General features: G+C 46.2%; 2 protein-coding genes across 7 annotated transcripts in view; one reads left to right on the forward strand and one right to left on the reverse strand.

Moving 5' to 3' along the window:
* The window catches only part of GGA3 (golgi associated, gamma adaptin ear containing, ARF binding protein 3), a 30,902-nt gene extending 29,754 nt beyond the window's left edge, over positions 1 to 1,148 (forward strand). For 2 of the 5 annotated variants that reach the window (XR_007131769.1, XM_047757605.1), the window contains one exon: positions 335 to 1,148. Coding sequence is in view for 1 of the 5 variants with exons in the window: in XM_047757605.1 (XP_047613561.1) it covers positions 335 to 415 (81 nt within the window). In the remaining 4 variants the exon portion in view is untranslated. The remainder of the gene's footprint in view (positions 1 to 334) is intronic. The other 3 variants (XR_007131771.1, XR_007131772.1, XR_007131770.1) reach the window with 2 other exon arrangements.
* The window catches only part of NUP85 (nucleoporin 85), a 31,254-nt gene extending 12,336 nt beyond the window's left edge, over positions 1 to 18,918 (reverse strand). The window contains exons 1-10 of one of the 2 annotated variants that reach the window (XM_047757601.1): positions 18,616 to 18,918; positions 16,581 to 16,674; positions 12,701 to 12,863; positions 10,038 to 10,108; positions 8,071 to 8,114; positions 6,507 to 6,576; positions 3,612 to 3,733; positions 795 to 929; positions 569 to 691; positions 227 to 358 (exon numbers count right to left, since the gene is read on the reverse strand). In XM_047757601.1, coding sequence (XP_047613557.1) covers positions 227 to 358; positions 569 to 691; positions 795 to 929; positions 3,612 to 3,733; positions 6,507 to 6,576; positions 8,071 to 8,114; positions 10,038 to 10,108; positions 12,701 to 12,863; positions 16,581 to 16,674; positions 18,616 to 18,648 — 987 coding nt within the window. In that variant the 5' untranslated portion in view covers positions 18,649 to 18,918. The remainder of the gene's footprint in view (positions 1 to 226; positions 359 to 568; positions 692 to 794; positions 930 to 3,611; positions 3,734 to 6,506; positions 6,577 to 8,070; positions 8,115 to 10,037; positions 10,109 to 12,700; positions 12,864 to 16,580; positions 16,675 to 18,615) is intronic. The other variant, XM_047757602.1, reaches the window with a different exon arrangement.
* Between the last annotated feature and the right edge of the window lie 4,722 nt (positions 18,919 to 23,640).

Genomic DNA, 23,640 nt, shown 5'->3' on the forward strand with positions numbered 1-23,640 from the left:
AATCCCCAGATGCCAGCAGAGATTCAAGGGGGCAGGCAGGGCTGCTAGGTAGGGCACCCTGGGGAAGGGTGACGGGGTCCTGCAAAAAGCGCCCAAGGAAAGCCCCTTCCTGTTCTCCAGGGAGGTTCAACTCCAAGAAGCCAAGGGGTGAAAATGACCCAGCAGGGGCAGGGCGGCGCCTCAGGGTTCCTATGCCCCAGGCGCACTCCGGGGAGCGCAGGCTCACCTGGGCATAGCAGTGCAGATCCATGGGTTTCACTGTGGGACAAGAGTACAGGAGCCGGGTCACTAGGAAATGGTACCAGTTACTCAGAAGCTCCTTTTGCTCCAACAGGGCAGCTTCGTCTCCCAGCATGATCTGAAAAGAGAGACACGACTCCTTAGCTCTGAGCGAGACTGCCACATCACCTCCTGATCTCGGCTGCAGCAGCAGCTTTGAAAGCTCTCTCCTTCCAGACGCAGCCGACAGCCCTGTCCAAGGACCAAGTTCCTGCCGCTGCTGCGCTGGATGCCGCGGTCCCCAGGGAAAGCCAACTTGGGCCCCGACCTGGACTTGCTTCCCACAGACCTTGCAGAGAGACTCGAGGTGAGGACTGGAGGCGAACGTGCCATCCTGGAGGTGCCGCTCGCACTCCTCGTGCCAGTGCTGCCACTTCAGCTCCAGCTCGGTCAACGTCTGAGTGTTACCAGGCTACGGCAAGAGACACAGAGCGAGCCCGTCAGCACACGAGCCCTTATTCTCATTGCAGGACCCCATCTCCAGGACCCGGGAGAGCCCAGCCGCTCCCACATACGCTGAGAACGGGCATTGTCCTCATCAGGTCCCCCAGGACGCGGCACATGCCTGCAGAGGTGGGGCTGGCGTCGGCTTCCTTGGAGAGCATCTGCCGGGCCTCGTCCAGCCGGCCCTGCAGCACCAGGATGGTCACCTGGAGGACACCCAAGGACACACATGTTCACGGCAGGCTCAGAAGCCAGTCCCCTAAGCCCAGACTCTGGCTTTCTAGCCCTGGAGAAGCTCCCGAGGTAATCGGATTCAGTGAGTCTCACAGTTTGAACCTGTACTATGCTTCTCAAACCACACGTGTAACCCACTGAGGTTGTAACTTTTTAAAAATAAGCACAATAAAGATAAAAAATTCCAAGTGCATCAAATAAAGTACTGGTTCATAAAACTTTGAGTTCAAATACATACATACATGTACATATACAATCAACATTACTACCACTGATCCTCTCCAGTCAGATTCCGTATCTGTGCAGACAGCTGCCTGCTGAAATTTATTTGTAACCCCCAAGTCAATATCTGAGGTGCTTTCACCATCATTTCTGGACATGTGCCCAGAAAGGGGCAACAAATGTGAGTCACCTGAAACACACGTTACCAGCTGAGGCTGAACAACTGGAGTTCCACCTGCTGGTATCAGCTCTCACACTAAATAAGTATTTTTTGCGATCTATTTAGTGCCATATTTTTTACATTTTCATGCGTTTCGTTGGGCCCCCAAGCGTTGTGCCGAAGTGCCGCTCAGTGCTAAGTGCAAAGAAGGCTATAACGTGCCATGTATCATGTCAGAATATACATGTTAGATGAGCTTCATTCAGACAAGGATTACAGGGCTGTTGGCCATGAGTTCAATGCTAATGAATCAACAACATTATATACACACACACATTTTTTTTTTTTGGTCTTTTTGCCTTTTCTAGAGCCGCTCCTACGGCCATAGAGGTTCCCAGGCTAGGGGTCTAATTGGAGCTGTAACTGCCAGCCTACACCACAGCCACAGCAACACAGGATCTGAGTCGTGTCTGCAACCTACACCACAACTCACGGCAACACTGGATCCTTAACCCACTGGGCAAGGCCAGGAATCGAACCTGCCACCTCATGGTTCCGAGTCAGATTCGTTAACCACTGCGCCATGATGGGAACGCCAACAACATATATTAAATAAGGTGTTTCGAAACAGAAACATACGTAAAAGAAGATTATAAGCCGACCAGCTGACAAAAACGTGACCAGAGGCTCGAAGGAAACCTGTAATTTCCTAACAAGGAGCAATGGTTGAATAATCAAAAACTTGGGGTTCCAGGAGATTCTACAGACCGTAACTATCTACAGAATCAACATTACACATAAATTGTAAAAAATATATATGTAAAACACGCACAGTAAAATTTCTTACTACAAGTCAGCTCAAAAAATCAGGGATACTGGAGGCTCAGTAGAAACAAACCCAACTAGTATCCATGAGAACGAGGGTTCAATCCCTGGCCCTGCTCAGTGCCCCCCTCCCCCACCATCACCTCAAAGCCAAGAATATATATGCCGACACGTCCCATCTTCTCTCTCTAGCCTAGACAGCCTCCTCTGAATTCCAGACATGTGTCTCCTACTGCCCAGTCAATGCCTCCACCTCGATCTCACAGGCATCTTGCTGAACACGCCTCAAAGCAAATACTTGATACCTCAACTCACCAACCTACATTCTTCTATTTCTCACACATCCAATCCATCAATAAATATCAACTCCAATTTTTTTTATGTCGACACCCGCGGCACATGGCAGTTCCAGGGCCAGGGATCGAACCTCGCCACAGCAGCAACACCACCAGATTGATCCTTAACCCGCTGAGTCACAAGAGAGCTCCTCAACTCTATCTTTAAGCTGCATGCAGACTCGGCCACTTCTCACCATCTCCACCGCTCAGCTCCTACTCTTGTCCCCGTCACCACCGCCTCTGCCTGGCTTAGTTCCACAGCCTCCAGACCGGTCTCCGCTCCACCTTTGCTCTGTCCTCAGCAGTGTAGCCAGAAGAGCCTCTGAAAACCTAGATCAGATCACGGAACTCCTTTTTCAACTCTCCAATGTGCCCCCACACCACCTGACTCAGGAGTAAAACAAGAGCTCCAACAGTGTCCATCAACTAGTTCATACACTCTCACGTTTTTTTTTTTTTGAGGGGGGTGGCACACCCACGGCATCTGGAGGTTCCCAGACTAGGGGTCTAATTGGAGCCACATCTGAGATCTACACCACAGCTCACGGCAACACCAGATCCCTAACCCACTGAGCAAGGCCAGGGATCAAACCCACATCCTCATGGATACTAGTCAGGTTTTTAACCCCCTGAGCCACAACGGGAACTCCCAGTCTGTTTTTAATAGCTTTACTGAGTGGTAATTTACACACTACAAACACTCACCTACCTGTGTAATTCAGTGAGTTGAAGTATGTTTACAGAGGGTGCACCATGACCACAATCAGTTTTGTAAACATTTCTATCACCTGAAATCGCCCCTGCTCACTTACTCTTACCAAGCCCCTGCCTAGCACTCATCAAGTGGTTCTGTAGTATCTCCAAGTCTTTTCATCCTAGACCCACAAAGAAATACAAATTCCCTTCTCACTGCAAAGTACAGAGCGTTGCTTTCCTCAGATGATAACTCAGTCCTAAACTCCCCCGTGGAGCAGGGAAGGAAAGCTCGAGGCAGGACTGCATAATCACAGACTCAAAGAGCCCAGCGCACACCCTCGGGCCTGTCTGTGAGCCCAGAAGACAACGAGGAGGTGGAAGGCAAGGAGGCCTGAGCTGCATGAGGTTCTTACCAGCTTCCAGAAGTCCTCGTGTTTGCTTGGATTCTCACTGCCCAGAACATCTGCCGACAAACTGTCCACCTCACACACGTGCAATCGGACCCAGTCAAGGAGGTGAAGGAGGAGGGGGCCGGCTGGGAGGAAAATTCTCATCACAACAAAAGCAGTAAATTCCCCTTTCCCCCAAAGGAAAGAATGCAGGGCAGACGAGCTGAGTACGTAGCAAGTAGTTTATCCCTCTTAAGAGAGCACACGTGGTCCTTTTTTTTTTTTTTTTGTAAGGGCCACACCCAAGGAATATGGAGGTTCCCAGCATAGGGGCTGAATCAGAGCTGCAGCTGCCACCCTATATACCACAGCCACAGCAACGCTGGATCCTTAACCCACTGAGAGAAGCCAGGGATGGAACCCGCACCCTCATGGACACCCATCGGATTCATTTCCTCAGCGCCACAACGGGAACTCCCACACACGGTCCTGAATACAGGGCTGAGCTAGCAAGTGGACTTTTATGGAATGCTTCCTCTGTGCCAGGCAACTCCACCTTTCACTGAATCCTGGAAAGTGCTGAACAGGAGACCCAGACATCACACCCCCAGATTCTTCCTAACTACGCAATACTTATAGGCTGTGTAAGTCATGGCCATACAGGGACTAGTACTGCCCAGGTGCCAGGTATACAACAAAGATAAAAACCTAGAGTTCTCTTGTGGCACAGCAGGTTAGGGACTTGGCGTTGTTACTGCAATGGCCTGGGTCAACACTGTGGTGAGGGTTTGATCCCTGGCCCAGAAACTTCCATATGCCAAAGGCAAGACAAAAAAAAAAGATTGAAACATAGTGATAGCCCTCAAAATGTAGTGGAAGAGGCAGACAAGTAATCTTAATTTCAAATTGCTCAGTACTTTAGCAGAAGCATAAAAAGCGACAACTGCAGAGACTTTTGGGGCAGGGGGCGGTGGGGGTGGGGGTTGCACCCTTGGCCTGCAGAAGGTCCCTGGCTAGGGATCAAACCTACACCACAGCAGCGACTCAAACTGCTGCAGTGATAACACCAGATCCTTAAATTAACCCAGTGAGCCACAAGAGAAGTCCTACACAGACTATGAGTACACATTAAAGATAACAGCAAACATAAAACCATTAAAAGAATTAAAAAAAAAAAAAAGGAGTTCCCTTTGTGCTGCAGCGGAAATGAATCCGATTAGGAACCATAAGGTTGCCAGTTCAATCCCTGGCCTTAATCAGTGGGTTGAGGATCCAACATTGCTGTAAGCTGTGGTGCAGGCCATAGACACAGCTCGGATCCGGCATTGCTGTGGCTGTGGTGTAGGCCAGCAACTGTAGCTCCAATTCAACCCCTAGCCTGGAAACCTCCATATGCCGAGGGTGCGGGCCTAAAAGACAAAACACACACACACACACACACACACACACAAGAACTAAAAACAAAGGGCATTCCCATTGTGGCACAGTGGAAACAAATCCGATTAGTATCCATGAGAATGCAGGCTCGATCCCTGGCCTCGATCAGTATGTCAGGGATCCAGCATGGCTGTGGCTATAGCTCTGATTCAACCCTAGCCTGGGAAGTTCCATATGCCTTGGGGTGTGGCCCTTAAAAAAAAAAGAAAAAAGCATAGTACCTCCACAAAGAGCCTATTCAAGCCAGGATACAGAACGGACCACAATTTAATTCGGATCACAGTGAACTTGAAGGGCTGCCCCGACCCAACCTCTAATAAAACATTCTCTCCGGGTTTTTTGTATTTTTAAGGCCATACCCGTGGCATGTGGAGGTTCCCATGCTAGGGGTCAAATTGGAGCTGTAGCCGCCGTCCTACACCACGGCCACAGCAATGCCAGATACGAGCTGCATCTGTGACCCACACCATAGCTCCTGGCAACGCCGGATCCTTAACCCACTGAGAGAGGCCAGGGATCAAACCCACAACCTCCTGGCTCCTAGTCAGATTCCTTTTCACTGTGCCACAACAGGAACTCCTAACAAAAGAATTCTCAGAGTTCCCTTCGTGGCTCAGTGGTTAACGAATCTGACTAGGAACCATGAGGTTGCGGGTTCGATCCCTGGCCTTGCTCAGTGAGTTAAGGATCCGGCGTTGCCGTGAGCTGTGGTGTAGGTTGCAGACGTGATTCGGATCCTGCGTTGCTATGGCTCTGGCGTAGGCCGGTGGCTACAGCTCCGATTCGACCCCTAGCCTGAGAACCTCCATATGCCAAGGGAGTGGCCCTCAAAATACAAAAATAAAGAAATAAATAAAAAGAATTCTCAAAGTGCCTTTGCCTCCCCCACGTAATCCCTCCTCGTATCCCTAAAGCCCTTTTCCTTTAAAGATTTCACACAAGAGAAGTGTGCTGGCTCACGTTTCTGGAGACGAGACGTCTGAGACCAAAGCACTGGCAGGGCTGGTCTCTTTGGAGGCCAGAAAGAACCAGAGCCACGCTTTCCCCCCCTTCTCCTGACACTTCCTTAAGTGTGACCAACCGTGACAGAAACACGGGCCACCCTTTGACATGCTGGTTTGACAGGTGTTCTTGGTATTTGTCAGGGGTCACCTGCCTAACGTTTCAGGTTTTCAGAGGACATTCCGGTCCTTCTTGCAGTATCTGACAGAACGGCAGGCTTCTCTGTAATATCTTTTCTAGTGGTTTGTTGATGAAAAAAAGTTTTTTAGGAGCTTCCGTGGCGGTGCAGGTTAAGGATCCAAAATTGCCACTGCTGTGACTTGGGTCACTGCTGTGGCGTGAGTTCAATCCCCAACCCACGTGGCAAAGGCACAGCCGGGGTGGGGAGGGAGAGCATTCTAGGCCACAGACCATTCATCACAACACAGGGAGGAGCAGGGGGACAGCCCTGACGTCATGACAGGATGATTCTGGGCTTACCTGGGGCCACTTCAATAAAAAGAATCTCACAAAGGTTCCAAATGAGCTCCATGGCTGACAAAATGGAGATCTGAGGGAAAAGTGGAGACAAGATTTTGACTGAAAACATTCCTGAGGTTCTTTTCCTTAGAGCAAAGGAACAAAGCAGCGCTTGAAACACATGACCGTCATTCATTAACTCACTGGCTACAGAGCGGTCCCGTGGCAGGGCTTCCCAGAGGGCAGCCAGGGAGGAATTGAGGGGTGGGACATGGGCTTTTTTTCTTTTTTCTTTTTCTTTTTTTCAGGTTTTTAGGGCAGCACCCACGGCACATGGAAGCTCTCAGGCTAGGGGTTGAATCCGAGCTGTAGCAGCCAGCCTACACCACAGCTACAGCAACTCAGGATCCAAGCCATGTCTGTGACCTACACCACAGCTCGCAGCAATGCCGGGTCCTTAACCCACTGAGTGAGGCCAGGGATCGAACCACATCCTCAAGGATGCTAGTCAGATTCGTTTCCACAGAGCCACAATGGGAACTCCCCAGACTAATAATTTTTAATGGCTATAGTTTTAATTCAACGTGCAGTAGAAAAATATAACTAGCTCATCACACCCATGATCTTAATGAATATTATGGTTTAGGACGAAGCTCTGAGTGACAAGAGAAAGATGATTTTTTAGGAAAATATTCAATAAATGATGTATAACATGTAGATACAGCAAAAATTGTAAAGTTGGTATTTACAGGACTGACATTTAGGATATTAAAAGGCAAACCCAGGAGTTCCCATTGTGGCTCAGGAGGTTAAGAACTTGACTAGTATCCATCAGGATGCAGGTTCGATCCCTGGCCCCACTCGGTGGGTTAAGGATGTGGCGTTGCTATGAGCTGTGGTGTAGGTCACAGATGCAGCTCAGATCCCAAGTTGCTATGCCTGTGGTGTAGGCCAGCAGTTGCAGCTCCAATTCAATCTCTAGCCTGGGAACTTCCATATGCCACGGGTATGGCCATGAAAAGCAAAAAAGGAAAAATGGAGGGGGGAAAAAAAGGGCAAACCCAGGTGTTCCCTGATGACAAAGTAGTTTAAGGATCTAGGCACTGTCATTACTGTGGCTTTGGTCACTGCTGTGGCACTGGTTCGATCCCTGGTCCTAGAGCTTCTGCATGCCACAAGCACAGCAAAAAAAAAAAGAAAAGAAAAGAAAAGCATAATAACCTAGGAGCTCAGTAAAAACACTAGGTCCATCACTTAAATAAAGTTTAGAAGACTAACCAGTGATTCCAAAAGCTCAGCTCACTAGTCTGGGTGACACAATGTGGTTCGGATTTATAGTTCCCCTAAGAACTGAAAACTCATAGAAATGTTCATTCAGGACACTCGTGTTCCAAAGTACCAGACTTGGAAGGGGGCACCAGGAAATTCAAGATGATTCTAACCACCCCAAGGAGTTGCCTGTCTACTGGGAAAAAAAGAGAGATTTCTGCAAAATTGGTGACTGCAAAGCCAATCCATGTAGATGCTGAGAACAGAGAAGGACAGGACGGTACCAATACCGCGAAAGTGGCCGCATCCCCCTTACCTGGATGCTAAACTGGCCGCCACTGGCTGGATCTTTAGCAGCAACTAATAAAACACAAAACATTATTTTTTATTATTTTTTTTACTTTTTTTTTGTCTTTTGTCTTTTTTGTTGTTGTTGTTGTTGTTGCTACTTCTTGGGCCGCTCCCGTGGCATATGGAGGTTCCCAGGCTAGGGGTCTAATCGGAGCTGTGGCCGCCAGCCTACACCAGAGCCACAGCAACGCGGGATCCGAGCCGCGTCTGCAACCTACACCACAGCTCACGGCAACGCCGCATCGTTAACCCACTGAGCAAGGGCAGGGACCGAACCCGCAACCTCATGGTTTCTAGTCGGATTTGTTAACCACTGCGCCACGACGGGAACTCCTATTTTTTATTATTTAAATTTTTTTTATTTTATTTTTTCCTTTTTAGGGCCATACTCACAGCATATGGAGGTTCCTAGGCTAGGGGTCTAATCGGAGCTACAACTGCTGGCCTAGGCCACAGCCATAGCAATGTCAGATCCGAGCTGCATCTGTGACCTACACCACAGCTCACAGCAACACTGGATCCTTAACCCACTGAGCGAGGCCAGGGGTCGAACCTGCAATCTCATGTTTCCTAGTTGGATTCATTTCCAATGCGCCACAAGGGGAATTCTCAACACAAAACATTTTAAATTAGCACTGGGATCTTAGTCTTACTGTTACAGCTTCATATAAAGGTACGGCAGCTCGTACCTTCTAATGACTCCCAACTTTCACTACAGATTTTTAAAAAATGCTTCATAAATCTTTGTTGTAGATCAGAGACCTCAAACTGAGGCCCTTAAATTACAAGTGGCTCTTTCAGCTACAAAATAGCAAACACAGAGACCACCGTGTTATATAAGAGTACCCAGCATCCAGGCTTTCATGGTTTTTTGTGGGTTGTTTTTGTTTTGCTTTTTTAGAACCGCACTCATGGCACATGGAAGTTCCAAGTCTAGGGGCTGAATCGGTGCCGTAGCTGCCAGCCTACACCACAGCCACAGCAACGCCAAAGCCAAGCCACGTCTGCCACCTACACCACAGCTCACAGCAACACCAGATCTTTAACCCACTGAGAGGCCAGGGATCAAACCCATGTCCTCATGGATGCTAGTCAGATTCATTTCCACTGAGCCACTTGGAGTTCCCATTGCGGCACAGTGGTTAACGAATCTAATTAGGAACCATGAGGTTGCGGTTCGATCCCTGCTCTTGCTCAGTGGGTTAAGCATCTGGTGTTGCCGTGAGCTGTGGTGTGGGTCGCAGACGCGGCTGGGATCCCAAGTGGCTGTGGCTGTGGCGTAGACCAGCGGCTATAGCTCCGATTCAACCCCTAGCCTGGGAACCTCCATGTGCCAAGAGAGTGGCCCTAAAAAAGGCAAAAAAAAAAAGGACATTTCCACTGAGCCACGATGAGAACTCCAGGGCTCTCATGGTTTAAAAAACCACTATCAAAGACCTGGGAATGTGACTGTCAAAGATTTTTTTTTTTTTTTTGGCTTTTTAAAAGGGCTGAACCAGCAGCATAATGGAAGTTCCCAGCCTAGGGTCTGAATCGCAGTTGCAGCTGTCAGCCTACACCACAGCCACAGCTACACCAGATCTGGGCTGTATCTGTGACCTACACCACAGTTCACGGCAATGCTGGATCCTTAATCCACTGAGCGAGGCCAGGGATCGAACCGGCATCCTCATGGATACTAGGCGGATTCGTTACCACTGAGCCATGGCGGGAACTCCTGTCAAAGATCTTTATTCTGGCCCTTTGGCCTCGTATTTGTCAACTCAGTATGTTCTAATTTGAAAAGCATAATTAAAACAACTGTCAAAAAATTAAGGATTACATAAGATGGGAAAGTAAGAGTTTTGAACTGGAATGTCAATCAGATTTTATCTTGTACTATTTCAAGTCAGATACATCAACTACTATTACACATACACACAAAACCCTTACTTGCAAGCTGGTGCATTTCCTCCATGCACGCTCTTATGACTGACCGGTAGTTTTTACTCACTCGAACCAATCTACAAAAAACGAAACGACATACAAGATGAACCTGGAACATTCTGTGGTGATAGAAAAGTAAGGGACATCTTGCGATGATAGAACGTATCCAAAAAATACAAAGGGTAACAGCTTGCTGAAAGACAGGAGCCAACTTGAAGGAGCTCCTAACGGTCAAAGCAAACTTGGGCAACCCAATAAAGTAAGACGTAACTAAATATCATGGACCAAAATAAATACCCATGAGTCCACAATGATAGTAAGTGTTGCAAATGAGACCCACCGATGGACTCAAAAAAATTAGTGGCTGAAATACTTATTAGTTACAAAAGGAAAGATGGTAACTTTGCAATAGAGAAACCCAGTAGAAACCACATTTAACAAGTAATCAAGGTCAACATTAATGTAACAAACATTGGCATCATGAACCTTGGGATACAATGTACTGAGAACGAATCATAACACTTCTGGGGTAGTCTTACTAAAAAGGCGTATTTTTTGTCCCATCATGAGAAAACACCAGACAGGAGTTGCCATCATGGCTCAGTGGGAAAGAACCCAACTAGTAACCATGAGAACACAGGTTCGATCACAGGCCTCGCTCAGCGGGTTAAGGATCTGGCAGTGCTGAGAGCGGTGGTATAGGTCATAGGCGCAGCTCGGATCCTGAGTGGCTGTGGTTGTGGTGCAGGATGGCAGCTACAGCTGCGATTCGACCCCTAGCCTGGGAACTTCCACATGCCGAAGATTCGGCCCTAAAAAGCAAGTAAATAATTAAATAAATATCAGTAATGTGGTTATGTAAGATATTACACTAGAGAGATCAGGTGAGAGCTGTACAGAACCTATCATTTTTGTACCTTTTCTATAAGTTTAAAATTAGTGGAGTTCCCATCATGGCTCAGTGGTTAAGAATCCAAGTAGGAACCATGAGGTTGCAGGTTCGATCCCTGGCCTTGCTCAATGGGTTAAGGTTAAGCATTGCTATGAGCTGTGGTGTAGGTCGCAGACGCAGCTCGGATCCCATGTTGCTGTGGCTCTGGCATAGGCCGGCAGCTGCAGCTCCAATTAGACCCCTAGCCTGGGAACCTCCATGTGCCACAGATGCAGCCCTAAAAAGACAACAAAAAAATAAAATAAACAAAAAAAATAAAATTAGTTCAGGAGTTCCCGTCGTGGCTCAGCACAAATGAATCTAACATCCTTGAGTACACAGGTTTGATCCCTGGCCTTGCTCCATGGGTTAAGCATCCAGCGTTAATGTTTCAAATTAGGACATTTACACATGAATCATTGTGGAGGTCGCCCTGGTCAGTGTGTGTGAGGCGGAAGTCACAAGTGTCAAAAGGCTGTAGTACAGGAGTTCTAATTGTGGCTCAGCAGGTTAAGAACCCGATGTCTGTGAGAATGAGAATTTGATCCCTGGCCTCGCTCAGTGGATTAAGGATCTGTGAGCGGTGGTGTAGGTCACAGACACAGCTCATATCTGGCGTTGCTGTGGCTGTGGTGTAGGCGAGCAGCCACAGCTCTGATTTGACCCCTAGCCTGGGAACCTCCATATGCCTCGGGTTCAGCCCTGAAAAAAAAAGAAAAAAAAAAAGTGTTGTGAATGAAACACAGGAGGGAAAAAACTGGTTTCTTCAGTAGAAATACCAACATTGTCCATATGAATGGACACAAAGAAAAATCTAACAGGGCTTCTCCAACTCCGCTGTGCTTAAGACTTACCTAGAGATTTTGGGATCCACCCATAGAGTTTGATGATATAAAGTAGGGCCTGGAGTTCCCGTCGTGGCGTTGCCGTGAGCTGTGGTGTAGGTCCCAAATGCGGCTTGGATCTGGCATTGCTGAGGCTGTGGTGTAGGCCGGTGGCTACAACTCCAATTAGATTCCTAGCCTGGGAACCTCCATATGCTGAGAGTGCAGCCCTAAAAAGATAAAAAAAAAAAAAATATATATATATATATATATATATATAAAATAATAATAAAGTAGGTCCTAAACAAGTACCTGAGACAGATGCAGCTAACTCATAAACCACACTTTGAACAATTCTAGTCTATAAATAGTACAAGTTTTGTGGTCTCTTACAAAAAGAAAAAAAAAAGGCCTTGAGAATAATTCTTTTTTTGCTGTTGAAGTTGCAACCCAGGCTGCAGCAACACCAGCTCCTTAACCCACTGTGCCGGGCTGGGGACCAAACCTGTGTCCCAGCACTCTCAAGATGTGGCCAATCCCGTTTCACCACAGTAGGAACTGAGACTCATTCTTTAAAGGCAAAACTAAACTCCCAATAATGGGACCCCACGCAATGACTCTCAAGTGCTTATTTGGCCTAAATTTCATTCTTCGCAGGATAAATAAAATAGAAATATACACAAAGAAAGCATTATCAAGCAGCCAACAACTCTATCAGCAGCCGTTTGCACACTCTCTGTAAGACATTTCCATCCCTGACACTTACACTGCCCAGTACAGAGACCACAAAATAGAACCAGAGGTGCCTTATTGCTCCAGGTGATCCATCTGTCATTTAAAAGGACAAGGATATGTTTCATTTGGTTTTTCATAATCTAGTTGTAGGTTCCAGCACATATAAGCAGCCTACTTACTGAGCTTTTCTGGATTTTCCAGTAAACTCTTCTTCAATTCTCTGAAGGCCCACAAAGATTCCATGGGACTCGTTGAAGAGTTTTCTTAGGATTTTACAATATACATCTATATCTTTCCGGATAATATGGATATAGGGGCAACCTGGCACCATCTCTGATTTTTCTGAAACAAAACAGAAAAAAAGCATTTAACATCTATCACCACCATCCTCATAAAAAAACTCACTCTAAAAATTTTAACGGCATATCTAAAGACAAAAGCTTCCAGTTCTTTGCTAATTTCATTAAAAATGATATGAACTACCATTTATCATTTATATGCACATGAATTTTTCTTTTTAGGGCCAAACCCACAGCACATCTGAAGATTAGGTGGTTCCCAAGCTAGGGGTCAAATCAGAGCCAGAGTTGCTGGCCTACACCACAGCCACAGCAACATGGGATCCGAGCCCTGTCTGCAACCTACACCACAGCTTACGGCAACACTGGATCCTTAACCCACTCAGCGAGGCCAGGGCTGGAATCTGTGTCCTCACGGATACTAGTCAGATTCATTTCCACTGAGCCAAGACAGGAACTCCCTATATGCTTATGAATTAACACAAATGTTTACCCTCAGACTTTATCCCTCAGCTTCCTAGCATGTTTTTTCTTACTAGCATATTTTGTAACTATTTTCACCTCCATCAATTGAAGTACACGAGGGGAAAAAAAGCAAAATCACTTAATAAGTAAAACTCAATAGGAATTCTTGTCATGGCTCAGCGGTAACAATCCCAACTCGTATCCATGAGAATGAGGGTTTGATTCCTCACCTTCCTCAGCGGATTAAGGATCCAGCATTGCCTTGAGCTGTGGTGTTAGGTAACAGACACAGCTCAGATCTGGGGTGGCCGAGGCATAGGCCAGCAGCTGCACCTCCAATTCAACCCCTAGCCTGCGAACATCCATATGACACACATGTGGCCCTAAAAGAAATAAAAAATAAAAATAAATAAACTACCAACTCATGGAGATTCCTTATGTAACAGCTTCCCCATAAGCTGTGACAATGTTCAATGGCTTAAGAGTTCCCACCGTGGTGCAATAGAATTGGCAACATCTCTGCAGCAGCCTGGCACAGTGGGTTAAAGGATTCGGTGTTGCCACAGCCGTGGCTCTAATCTGATGATCCCCAGCCCAGGAACTCCATTATGCCCCAGGGCAGACAAAAAATTTAAAAAAAAGTTCCATGGCTTGTCATGATTTCAATAAACAAACCAACAAACAAAAAAAACCCCTTCGAGTTTCCAAGAATCAAGGACAAACTAAAAACACCAATAAGCTTTCTGATTAAGCAGGAAAAGCAGCCAGCCAGCCACAGTCACAGAAGTCTCTCTCCCCATTAACTTCTGTAACTCTGCTCTGCCAAAAGAGATTTTTGATACCAACACGGCCCATAAATATTTAGCAACATCGGGGAAAATTTTTAACTATAAAATCCAGAAAAATTACATTGCTTAAAAATTATATGAGGAGTTCCCGTCGCGCAGTGGTTAACGAATCCGACTAGGAAGCATTAGGTTGCGGGTTCGATCCCTGGCCTTGCTCAGTGGGTTAAGGATCCGGCGTTGCCATAAGCTGTGGTGTAGGCTGCAGACAGGGCTCAGATCCTGCGTTGCTGTGGCTCTGGTGTAGGCTGGTGGCTACAGCTCCGATTAGACCCCTAGCCTGGGAACCTCCATATGCCGCAGGAAGCGGCCCTAGAAAAGGCAAAGAGACCAAAAAAAGACAAAAAAAAATTATATGAGGAGTTCCCGTTGTGGCTCAGGCAGTTAAGAACCCAACTAGTGGAGTTCCCTCTGTGGCTCAGTGGTAACAAACCTGACTGATACCCATGAGGATGCGGGTTTGATTCTTGGATTCATTCAGTGGATTAAGGATCTGGCATTCCTTGGAGCTGCACATAGGTCTCAGATTCAGCGTGGATCTGATATTGCTGTGGCTGTGGTATAGACAAGCAGCTGCAGCTCCAACCTGACCCCTAGCCTGGGAACTTCCATATGCCATGGGTGTGCCCTAAAAAGAAAAAAAATTATATGAATTGAATACCATGTAATTTGACAAAATTATATGACTTTCATTAGCTCAATGCACTCCTTGTAAAAGAGGAAAACCTCCACATTTGGATAAAGAACACATCAAAGATTTGCAAAAAAAAAAAAAACACCTCTTCAACATTTTCTGAGATTTCTCTCTTGAAAAAGAGAAAGCAAAATCAAGTACCAAGACTTCAGCTTGGGGAGTTCCCGTCATGGCTCAGTGGATAAAGAACTCAACCAGTAACCATGAGGTGGCAGGTTCAATCCCTGACCTCTCTCAGTGGGTTGGGGATCTGGCTTTGCCATGAGCTATAGTGTAGGCTACAGATGCGGCTCAGATCTGGGATTGCTGTGGCTGTGGTGTAGGCCAGCGGCTACAGCTACAATTGGACCCCTAGCCTGAGAACCTCCATACGCCGTGAGTGCAGCCCTAAAAAGACAAAAAAAAGATTTCAGCTTGGGGAGTTCCCAGTGTAGCTCAGCAGAAATGAATCCAACTAATATTGAAGAGGATGAGGGTTTGATCCCTGGCCCCAATCAGTGGGTTAAGGATCTGGCTTTGCCACAAGCTGCAGTGCTGGTCACAGACAGGGCTCAGAACTGGCATTTCTACGGCTGTAGCATAGGTTGGCAGGTGCAGCTCCAATTCAACCCCTAGCCTGAGAACCTCCATATGCCAGACCTGTGACCCTTAAAAAAAAGATTTCAGCTTTATCTTGCTAGAAGTAATCTGTACAGGAAAGAAAAGATCCATATCTGATGCTTGATGGAGCTTAGAAAACAAAGCCAAGGAAAAGGCATTTTGCTCTCTAGCTCATTTGCGTTATTTACAGCCTACAGAATTTAATCAAGTTCACAATGATATTATAGGTAAAGGCCATGACATTTGCAATGTTTCTTTTTCTTTCTTCTTTTTTTTTAGGGCCACATCCGTGGCATATGGAGGTTCCCAGGCTAGGGGTCAAATAAGAACTCTAGCCGCTGGCCTACGCCACAGACGCAGCAACACCAGATCCGAGCTGTGTCTGTGACCTACACCACAGCTCACAGCAACGCCAGATCCTTAACCCACCGAGCACGGCCAGGGATCAAACAGGCCTCCTCATGGATGCTAGTCATATTCGTCTCCACTGAGCCACGACGGGAACTCCCGAAAAGTTTCACAATGAGGCGATTGCTACAAAGAATTCAATTGCCCTGGACAGGAGAAAAAAAGCTTAAAGTTTTACTTTTTGTTTTTCTTTTTGGCCAGAAGGCACTTGGAAGTTCCTGGACCAGGGGTCGAACCTGTGCCATAGCTGTAACCAGAGCCAAAGCAATGACAGCACCAGATCCTTAACCCGTGAAGGAACTCTGCTTGAAGTTCTTAAATATAAAGAAAACCTTTCTTAAAGTTCCTGTCATGGCACAGTAGAAACGAATTAGACTAGGAACCATGAGGTTTCGGTTCAATCCCTGGCCTCACTCATGAGCTGCGGTGTAGGCCGGCAGCTGTAGCTGCAATTAGACTCCTAGCCTGGGAATCTCCACAGGTGTGGCCCTAAAAAGCCAAAAAAACAAAAAAACAAAAACAAAAAAAACCTTTCTTTAGGAAAACCATTGTTAATTTTTTTTCCCAGACTCAACATGTGCCAAGTATCATAAGTAAATGAAAATCCTAAGCAGCTAAAAATTTTCAAAAATGAAAATGACATAAAGTAAGTTCAACTGTTTTGTATCTCAGCTAGTCAAATCTGAGAGAAGAAAAAAAAAATGTTCCCCAATGGATAATCTAAAACAAAAAAATTTTTTAAAAATACCTTTTTTGTTGAAAGAGGTTTCACATACCAGCATCTCCCCTGGACCCCAGTCAAAACACATTTGCTTCTTCTGGGAATTCACTCCTGGAATCAACTAGTAAAAGAAAATAATAAGGAACAAAAACTTATTCTTTCTTAATGTTTTGCCTTCAACTGACTTGCAAGTCTAACCCTAGAAATCAAGGGTCATGAGAGTTATTAAGTATAACCAATGAACACACCTGAATGTGGTTGAGATCAGCCCACTCTGTTAGACCCTAAATGAGCTCCTAAGTTTTGCTAGCCATCTCAACACAAATGTTGATAAAAAGGAAAGCTACTCCCTAATCAATTATTATGATTTAATGGAGCTCCCGTCGTGGCTCAGTGGTTAACGAATCCCATTAGGAACCATGAGGTTGTGCGTTCGATCCCTGGCCTTGCTCAGTGGGTTAAGGATCTGGCGTTGCCGTGAGCTGTGGTGTAGGTTGCAGATGTGGCTTGGATCCCACGTTGCTGTGTCTCTGGTGTAGGCCGGCAGCTACAGCTCCAATTCGACCCCTAGCCTGGGAACCTCCATATGCATCGGGAGCAGCCCAAGAAATGGCAAAAAGACAAAAAAAAATTATTATGATTTAACAATCTCTAGTTGAGAAAAAGGGAAATTAACAAACTTAAAAGGAATTGAGGAGTTCCTGCTGTGGAGGTCCCGCTCAGTTGGGTTAAGGATCCCGTATTGCTACAAGCTGCAGCACAAGTCCCAGATGAAGCTCGGATCCAGTGTTGCGTAACTGTGGCACAGCATGGGCCTCAGGTACAGCTCTGATTCGACCCCTAGCCCAGGAACTTCCATATGCCACAGGTGCAGTCATAAAACAAAATTTTTAAAAATTTCACTTATATATATACATACACATATATATCTATACATAAAGCTAACCCTCTAGAGAGCAACAAACCATGTTAACTGCTATTTAAGATTTCATGTCTCGTTCCCAATGTGGCTCAGGAAAATGAACCCGACTGACATCGTGAGGATGTGGGTTTGATCCCTGACCTTGTTCAATGGGTTAAAGATCAGCGTTGCCTCAAGCTATGGTATAGGCTGCAGACACAGACGCAGTTCAGATCTGGTGTAACTGTGGCTTGGACCAGCAGCTGTAGCTCTGATAGGACCCCTTGCCTGAAGTTGAGAACTTCCATATGAAGCACCTGCAGCCCTTAAAAGGAAACTCTTGTCTCTTTTTGTCCAGTTAGCTTTAAAATGACATCTATTTTGTGGTTTTGTCAGACACTGCATTGCAAGCTTTTTGCTGAAAGCTGAAGGCACCTCCACTTTCTAAAAAGCAAAAACACAAGGTCAAGCAAATGGCAGTTTAGTGGGGCTTACAAGCTACCAAGAGCTAAGAGATGCAGAACAAGCTTAAACGTACAAAACTACCTGACCTAGTCAGGGAGGTCAAGTGAGGCTTTTCTGACAAAGAATGCAGGAGCTTATATATGGGGGGGGGGGGAACGGGTAGGATATAACTCTAACGGAGAAAAGAGCATCCCAGCAAAAAGGGAGAACGGTAATAACTCCTATCTAATAGCCCTGAATCTCTTTGTAAACATCACAAATCGTCCACATCTGACATAGTCTTTTGAGGGTTCAAACAGAATTGGAAAACAAACACAGCAATAAGAACAGGAATAGTCTCCCGAGAGAATAAATACGTTTAATAAACCTTGGGCCAGCTGAAGCAGAAACCGGGCATTGTGATGGGAAACCTACTTCGGTTGGGAGATAAAAAGGCTCCAGTTCCTCTGCTTAGTTCGAACCTGCTCGTTAACGGCATGGAGCGGGGCCTCCAGGACCACGTACTCTGAATATACAAAGGGGCAGAAACCCAGCGACCACTGCAACCCAAACTCGGGCAGCTTCGCGATGTGACTTCCGGACGGTGGCAATTAATCTGAGGGAAGGGGACGAGCGCCTTGCAGGCGGCCGAGAAGTGGACAACCCTGCAGTGACGAAACCGTCGAAGGCAAACACTACTTTCGGGGGCGCCCTTACAGTGACTGTCGGCTCCCCGCCGAGCTCCTCCATTGCGCCGCACCACAGCCGCCTGGATCTCTCAGGGCCGCAAATGTTCGCGGCTCGGGCCTCCCGCTCAGAACCCGCTGCGAGAGAGGACCCCCTCCGAGCGCCTCCTGCTCTGCCTGCAGGCCCAAACCCCCAGCGCTGCAGGGGCCTTTCCTCTTGGCCGCGACCACCCCTGTGCAGCACTATACACGTGTCCCTCCTTCCTGGCCTCGACAGCACGACAGGGAAAATAGCGCCAGGGTCAGTCTACCCTCAAAGTACCGCTCTCTCCAGATCAGGCGCCGCCGTGGACGACCCCAAGCCGGGCCAGAGAGAAGGCCCCGGGAGACCGCGGGAGCGGCGGTGCTGCGGCCGCGCATGCGCGGGCTGAGACCAGCGCTCGGCGTGCTTCTGACGAGCACGAGCCCACGGCCTCTCCCGAGCCTGGCTTTCCTCTGCTGCTTGGTCTGCGGGTTAGCGCCGTCGCCGTTGCTCCTCTGAGCCGTGTTCATGGCAGGCGAGCACAGTTGGTCCATCCGGCTTGTGTACGAAGGCAGTCGCCGCCACTTCCACAGCAAAATGCTCAAGAGGCGTGGGCACAAAATTGAAACAGCTGAAATCGAGACCGCCGAGCTTAATTGAACGCAAATGTTGGTTTGTTATCTCACACCAAAGAAACACTCAGAGGAGCCCAGATCTTGTTATGGGAAACCTCAAAAGTAACCTAAAAGAGTTATTTTGTATATGCCATGTATACAAGTACATACACATACAAGGAATAGTACTGGTTCTAAATTCCCAAATAAGCGAGTTTTTTAACGAAGGTAATAAGAAATTTGAAGATAAACCTTTGAAAACAGTGCTTGAAAATGTAGCACTTTTTATTATCTAGGAAAGAAATTCGATCTGAAAACAAGACAAATTTTCAGTATTTTACTTGGGGAAGCACTTCTTGAGTTGATTCTGAACAACCTATTCGAATGGTGGAAATAAGATGTCTTGGGATAAGACATCTGTTAGGAAAACAGTCACCCCAGTAGCTGTTCTTTTAAGATACACCCTGTTAAAGAAAGGATGAAAAATCTTGTGGCAATCACAGTTTTATCCAAATCCTTCTGAAGGCAGCCATCCATAGGATGAAATTCAAAGTTGTTTTGCACAAACTCCAAACTGATCTGCCATCTATGTCTTGCTGCTTTTTCCAAATGTCTCAGGGTTTCACTGATGTTTCTGACACTATTAGTGTGGCTATGAGAAATTACACATTCATGTCCTTTTTCTTTTTTTGCCACACCTGATGCTTGTGAAAGTTCTCCAGCCAGGGATCAAACCTGTGCCACAGGTGTGGCCAACACCGGATTCGTAACCCACTGTGCCACATGGGAACTTCTTCACATCCATATTTAGTGGGTAAAAAGAGACTTAATATTTTCCAAATGTAAAATAAATATTCAGTAGCAGCAGTTCCAGTCATGACTCAGTGGTTAACGAATCTGACTAGAAACCATAAAGTTGCGGGTTCGATCCCTGGCCTTGCTCAGCGGGTTAAGGATCCAGCATTGCCGTGAGCTGTGGTGTGGGTTGCAGACATGGCTCAGATCCCGCATTGCTGTGGCTCTGGCGTAGGCCACCAGCTACAGCTCCAATTAGACCCCTAGCCTGCAAACCTCCATATGCCCAGTGGGTGCAGCCCTGGAAAAAGACACAAAAAATTCAGTAGCAGATAAATCAGTTTTTTAAAAAATGGTTATTACATACATCTGCTCTAACTATGCAAATTCTTCAAGCAACAGAAGTTAAAGCCAGGTTTAATAAGACATTGATAGAAATCATCTCTAATTTCTTTCAGAAAAAGTTATTCTGCGGAACAAGGTGAAAGACCACAAAGGGGAGTTCTCTTAGTGGCACAGCAAAAATGAATCCAACTAGAAACCATGAGGTTGCGGGTTTGATCCCTGGCCTTGTTCAGTGGGTTAAGGATCAGGCGTTGCCGTGAGCTGTAGTGTAGATCACGGATGGGGCTTGGATCCAGCGTGGCTTTGACTGTGGCGTAGGCTGGCCGCATAGATCCGATTCAACCCCTAGCCTGGGAATCTTCATATGCCGCAGGTGTGGTCCTAGAAAGCCAAAAAAAAAGAAAGACCAGAAAGGAAAACCACTCTTCTCAAAAGAAGACCTGAGAAAAAAAATAACTTGAACCAAAAAACAGCTTGGAAATTTTTAGTACTATAGTTTCTTGGTATTTTAAAACTGAGATAGCAGTTCTATAGGGCACAGTGGGTTAAGGATCCCGTGTTGTCACTGCAGTGGCTCCAGTTGCTGCTGTGGTGCAAATTCAGTACCAGGCCCTGGAACAACTTCCATATGCCTTGGGCAAAACAAGAAAAAAAAAAAAAAGAAAAAGAAAAAGAAAAAGGCTGACATAGTGTCATTCGAAAATAGAAGTACTGAAATTGTCTAATCGAGAGCTAGATAACATTGGAAAAAAGCACTGAAAATATTCTTTGGTCTCAGACCACTATATACCAGCAAATTTACACACTCATTTGAATACATTAATAAGGAGGGGAAGGAAAGTTACAGCTAATACAGCTATTATTTTTACATATAAAACTTACTTGCAGAGTTCCCATCGTGGCGCAGTGGTTAACAGATCCGACTAGGAACCATGAGGTTGTGGGTTCGATCCCTGCCCTTGCTCAGTGGGTTAAGGATCCAGCATTTCCGTGAGCTATGGTGTAGGTCGCAGACGCAGCTCGGATCCCAAGTTGCTGTGGCTCTGGTGTAGGCTGGTGGCTACAGCTCCGATTCGACCCCCTAGCCTGGGAACCTCCATATGCCAAGGGAGCGGCCCAAGAAATGGCAAAAAGACAAAAAAAAAAAACAAAACAAAACTTATTTGTAGTCCCTCTCAGACACCAAGAATGGGGTTTCAATGAAGTAATTTATTCTTTTTTTTTTTTTAACATAATCCTACAGGAATATGTTTGAAAAGATAAATAATCAGCATACAAATCTTTTTGTCTTCGCTATCCTCCATTTGAGAGCTTCTTCTCCTCCCTCTCCTCCCTAGAATGATTGGTAGAACTCTGGAATTCCTCTATCTAGTCTGGAAAGCCCGCCAATTATGCAGGCCATGCTTTAACTTGAGGCAAATCAGAACTGAAGAAGACAAAAATAATAAATTATTTCTGGACTCAAATAAAAATCCCCTAAAACAAAACATACCTGTTGCGCAGGAGTCAAACCAGAAACCACTTTGCCACTCCAAAGTCAAACTTAGAATCTAACACAATGTTGTAAATAAACTATACTTTAATCAAGATTTTTTTATTAAAAAAAAGAGAAAAAAAATCCAAAACTTAGAATCATTCTCAGGCCTAGTCAGATGCAGCCAACTGAGCTCAAGATGTGCCCTACATTTAAGTTCCTGTCGTGGCTCAGTGGAAATGAATTGATTAGCATCCATGAGGACGCAGGTTCAATCCCTGGCCTTGATTAGTGGGTTAAGGCTCCTGTGTTACCATGATCTGTGGTGTAGGTTGCGGGCGCGACTCGGACCCAGCATTTTTTCGGCCGTGGCGTAGGCCCCAGTTACAGCTCCAATTGAACCCCTAGCCTAGGAACTTCCATATGCTGTGGGTACAGCCCTAAAAAGAAAAGAAAAAAAAAAAGTCCCTATGTTAAAGTATTAAGCAAATGCATTTAATACATTCTAGTAAAACCAATGGTCTCTAGCCTACAGAGAAACAAATACATAATCATTTCAACAGACATAATTATTTTGGAAAACAAAACAGAAATTTATCAAGAGCCATACAAATATTTATACCCTTTGACCCAGTAGGTCCGCTCTTGAAAATTTACTTCAAATAATTTCAAAACACAGGAGGGGAGTTCCTGTTGTGTTTCAGCCGTAATGAACCTGATTTGTATCCCTGAGGATGCAGGTTCAATCCCTGACCCCACTCAGTGGGTTAAGGATCCGATGTCGCTGAGAGCTGTGGTGTAAGTTGCATACGTGGCTCGGATCTGAGTTTCTGCGCCTGTGGCATAGGCCAGTGCAGCTATGAATTGGTGCGGCTCCAATTCAACCCCTAGCCTGGGAACTTCCATATGCCGCACCTGCAGCTCTAAAAAGAAAACAACAACAACAGCAAAAAGGCGTTCCCCGTTGTGGCACAGCGGAAAGCAATCTGACTAGGATGCGTGAGGACACAGGTTTGATCCGTGGCCTCTCTCAGTGGGTTAATGACCTGACCTTGCCCTGAGCTGTGGTGTAGACTGGCAGCTGTAGCTCCTATTCAACCCCTAGCCTGGGAACCTCCATATGCCGGGTGCAGCCCTAAAAAGCAAAAAAAATAAAAAAATAAAAAAAAATTTCTCAACCTCCATATTACTGATATTTGGGCCACATAATTCTGTTATGAAAGCTGTCCTGTGCAGTGCAAGATGTTCAGCAGAATCTAGGAACCTAGATGCCAACAGTACTCTTCAACAATCTTAACAACCAAAATTGTTTTTTTTTTGAGGGAGAGTGGGGATTGGATTAAGGAAGTCAAATCACACGAATTTCCAATTATAAAAGTTGTAAAGGGAGTTCCCGTCATGGCGCAGTGGTTAACGAATCCGACTAGGAACCATGAGGTTGCGGGTTCGGTCCCTGCCCTTGCTCAGTGGGTTAAGGATCCAGCGTTGCCGTGAGCTGTGGTGTAGGTTGCAGACGCGGCTCGGATCCCTCGTTGCTGTGGCTCTGGCATAGGCCGGTGGCTACAGCTCCGATTCAACCCCTAGCCTGGGAACCTCCATATGCCGCGGGAGCGGCCCAAGAAATAGCAACAACAACAACAGTAACAACAACAACAACAACAAAAAGGTCTAAGGATATAATGTACAACATGAAAGACACAGCTAGCGCTGCTGTATGTTATACATGTAACTTGTTCAGAGAGTAAACCCTAAGAGTTCTCATCCCAAGGAAAAAAAATTTCTATTTTTGTATCTACTTGATGGATT

Source organism: Phacochoerus africanus, chromosome 14 (genome assembly GCF_016906955.1).
Source record: "Phacochoerus africanus isolate WHEZ1 chromosome 14, ROS_Pafr_v1, whole genome shotgun sequence".
NCBI classification, from domain to species: Eukaryota; Metazoa; Chordata; class Mammalia; order Artiodactyla; family Suidae; genus Phacochoerus; species Phacochoerus africanus.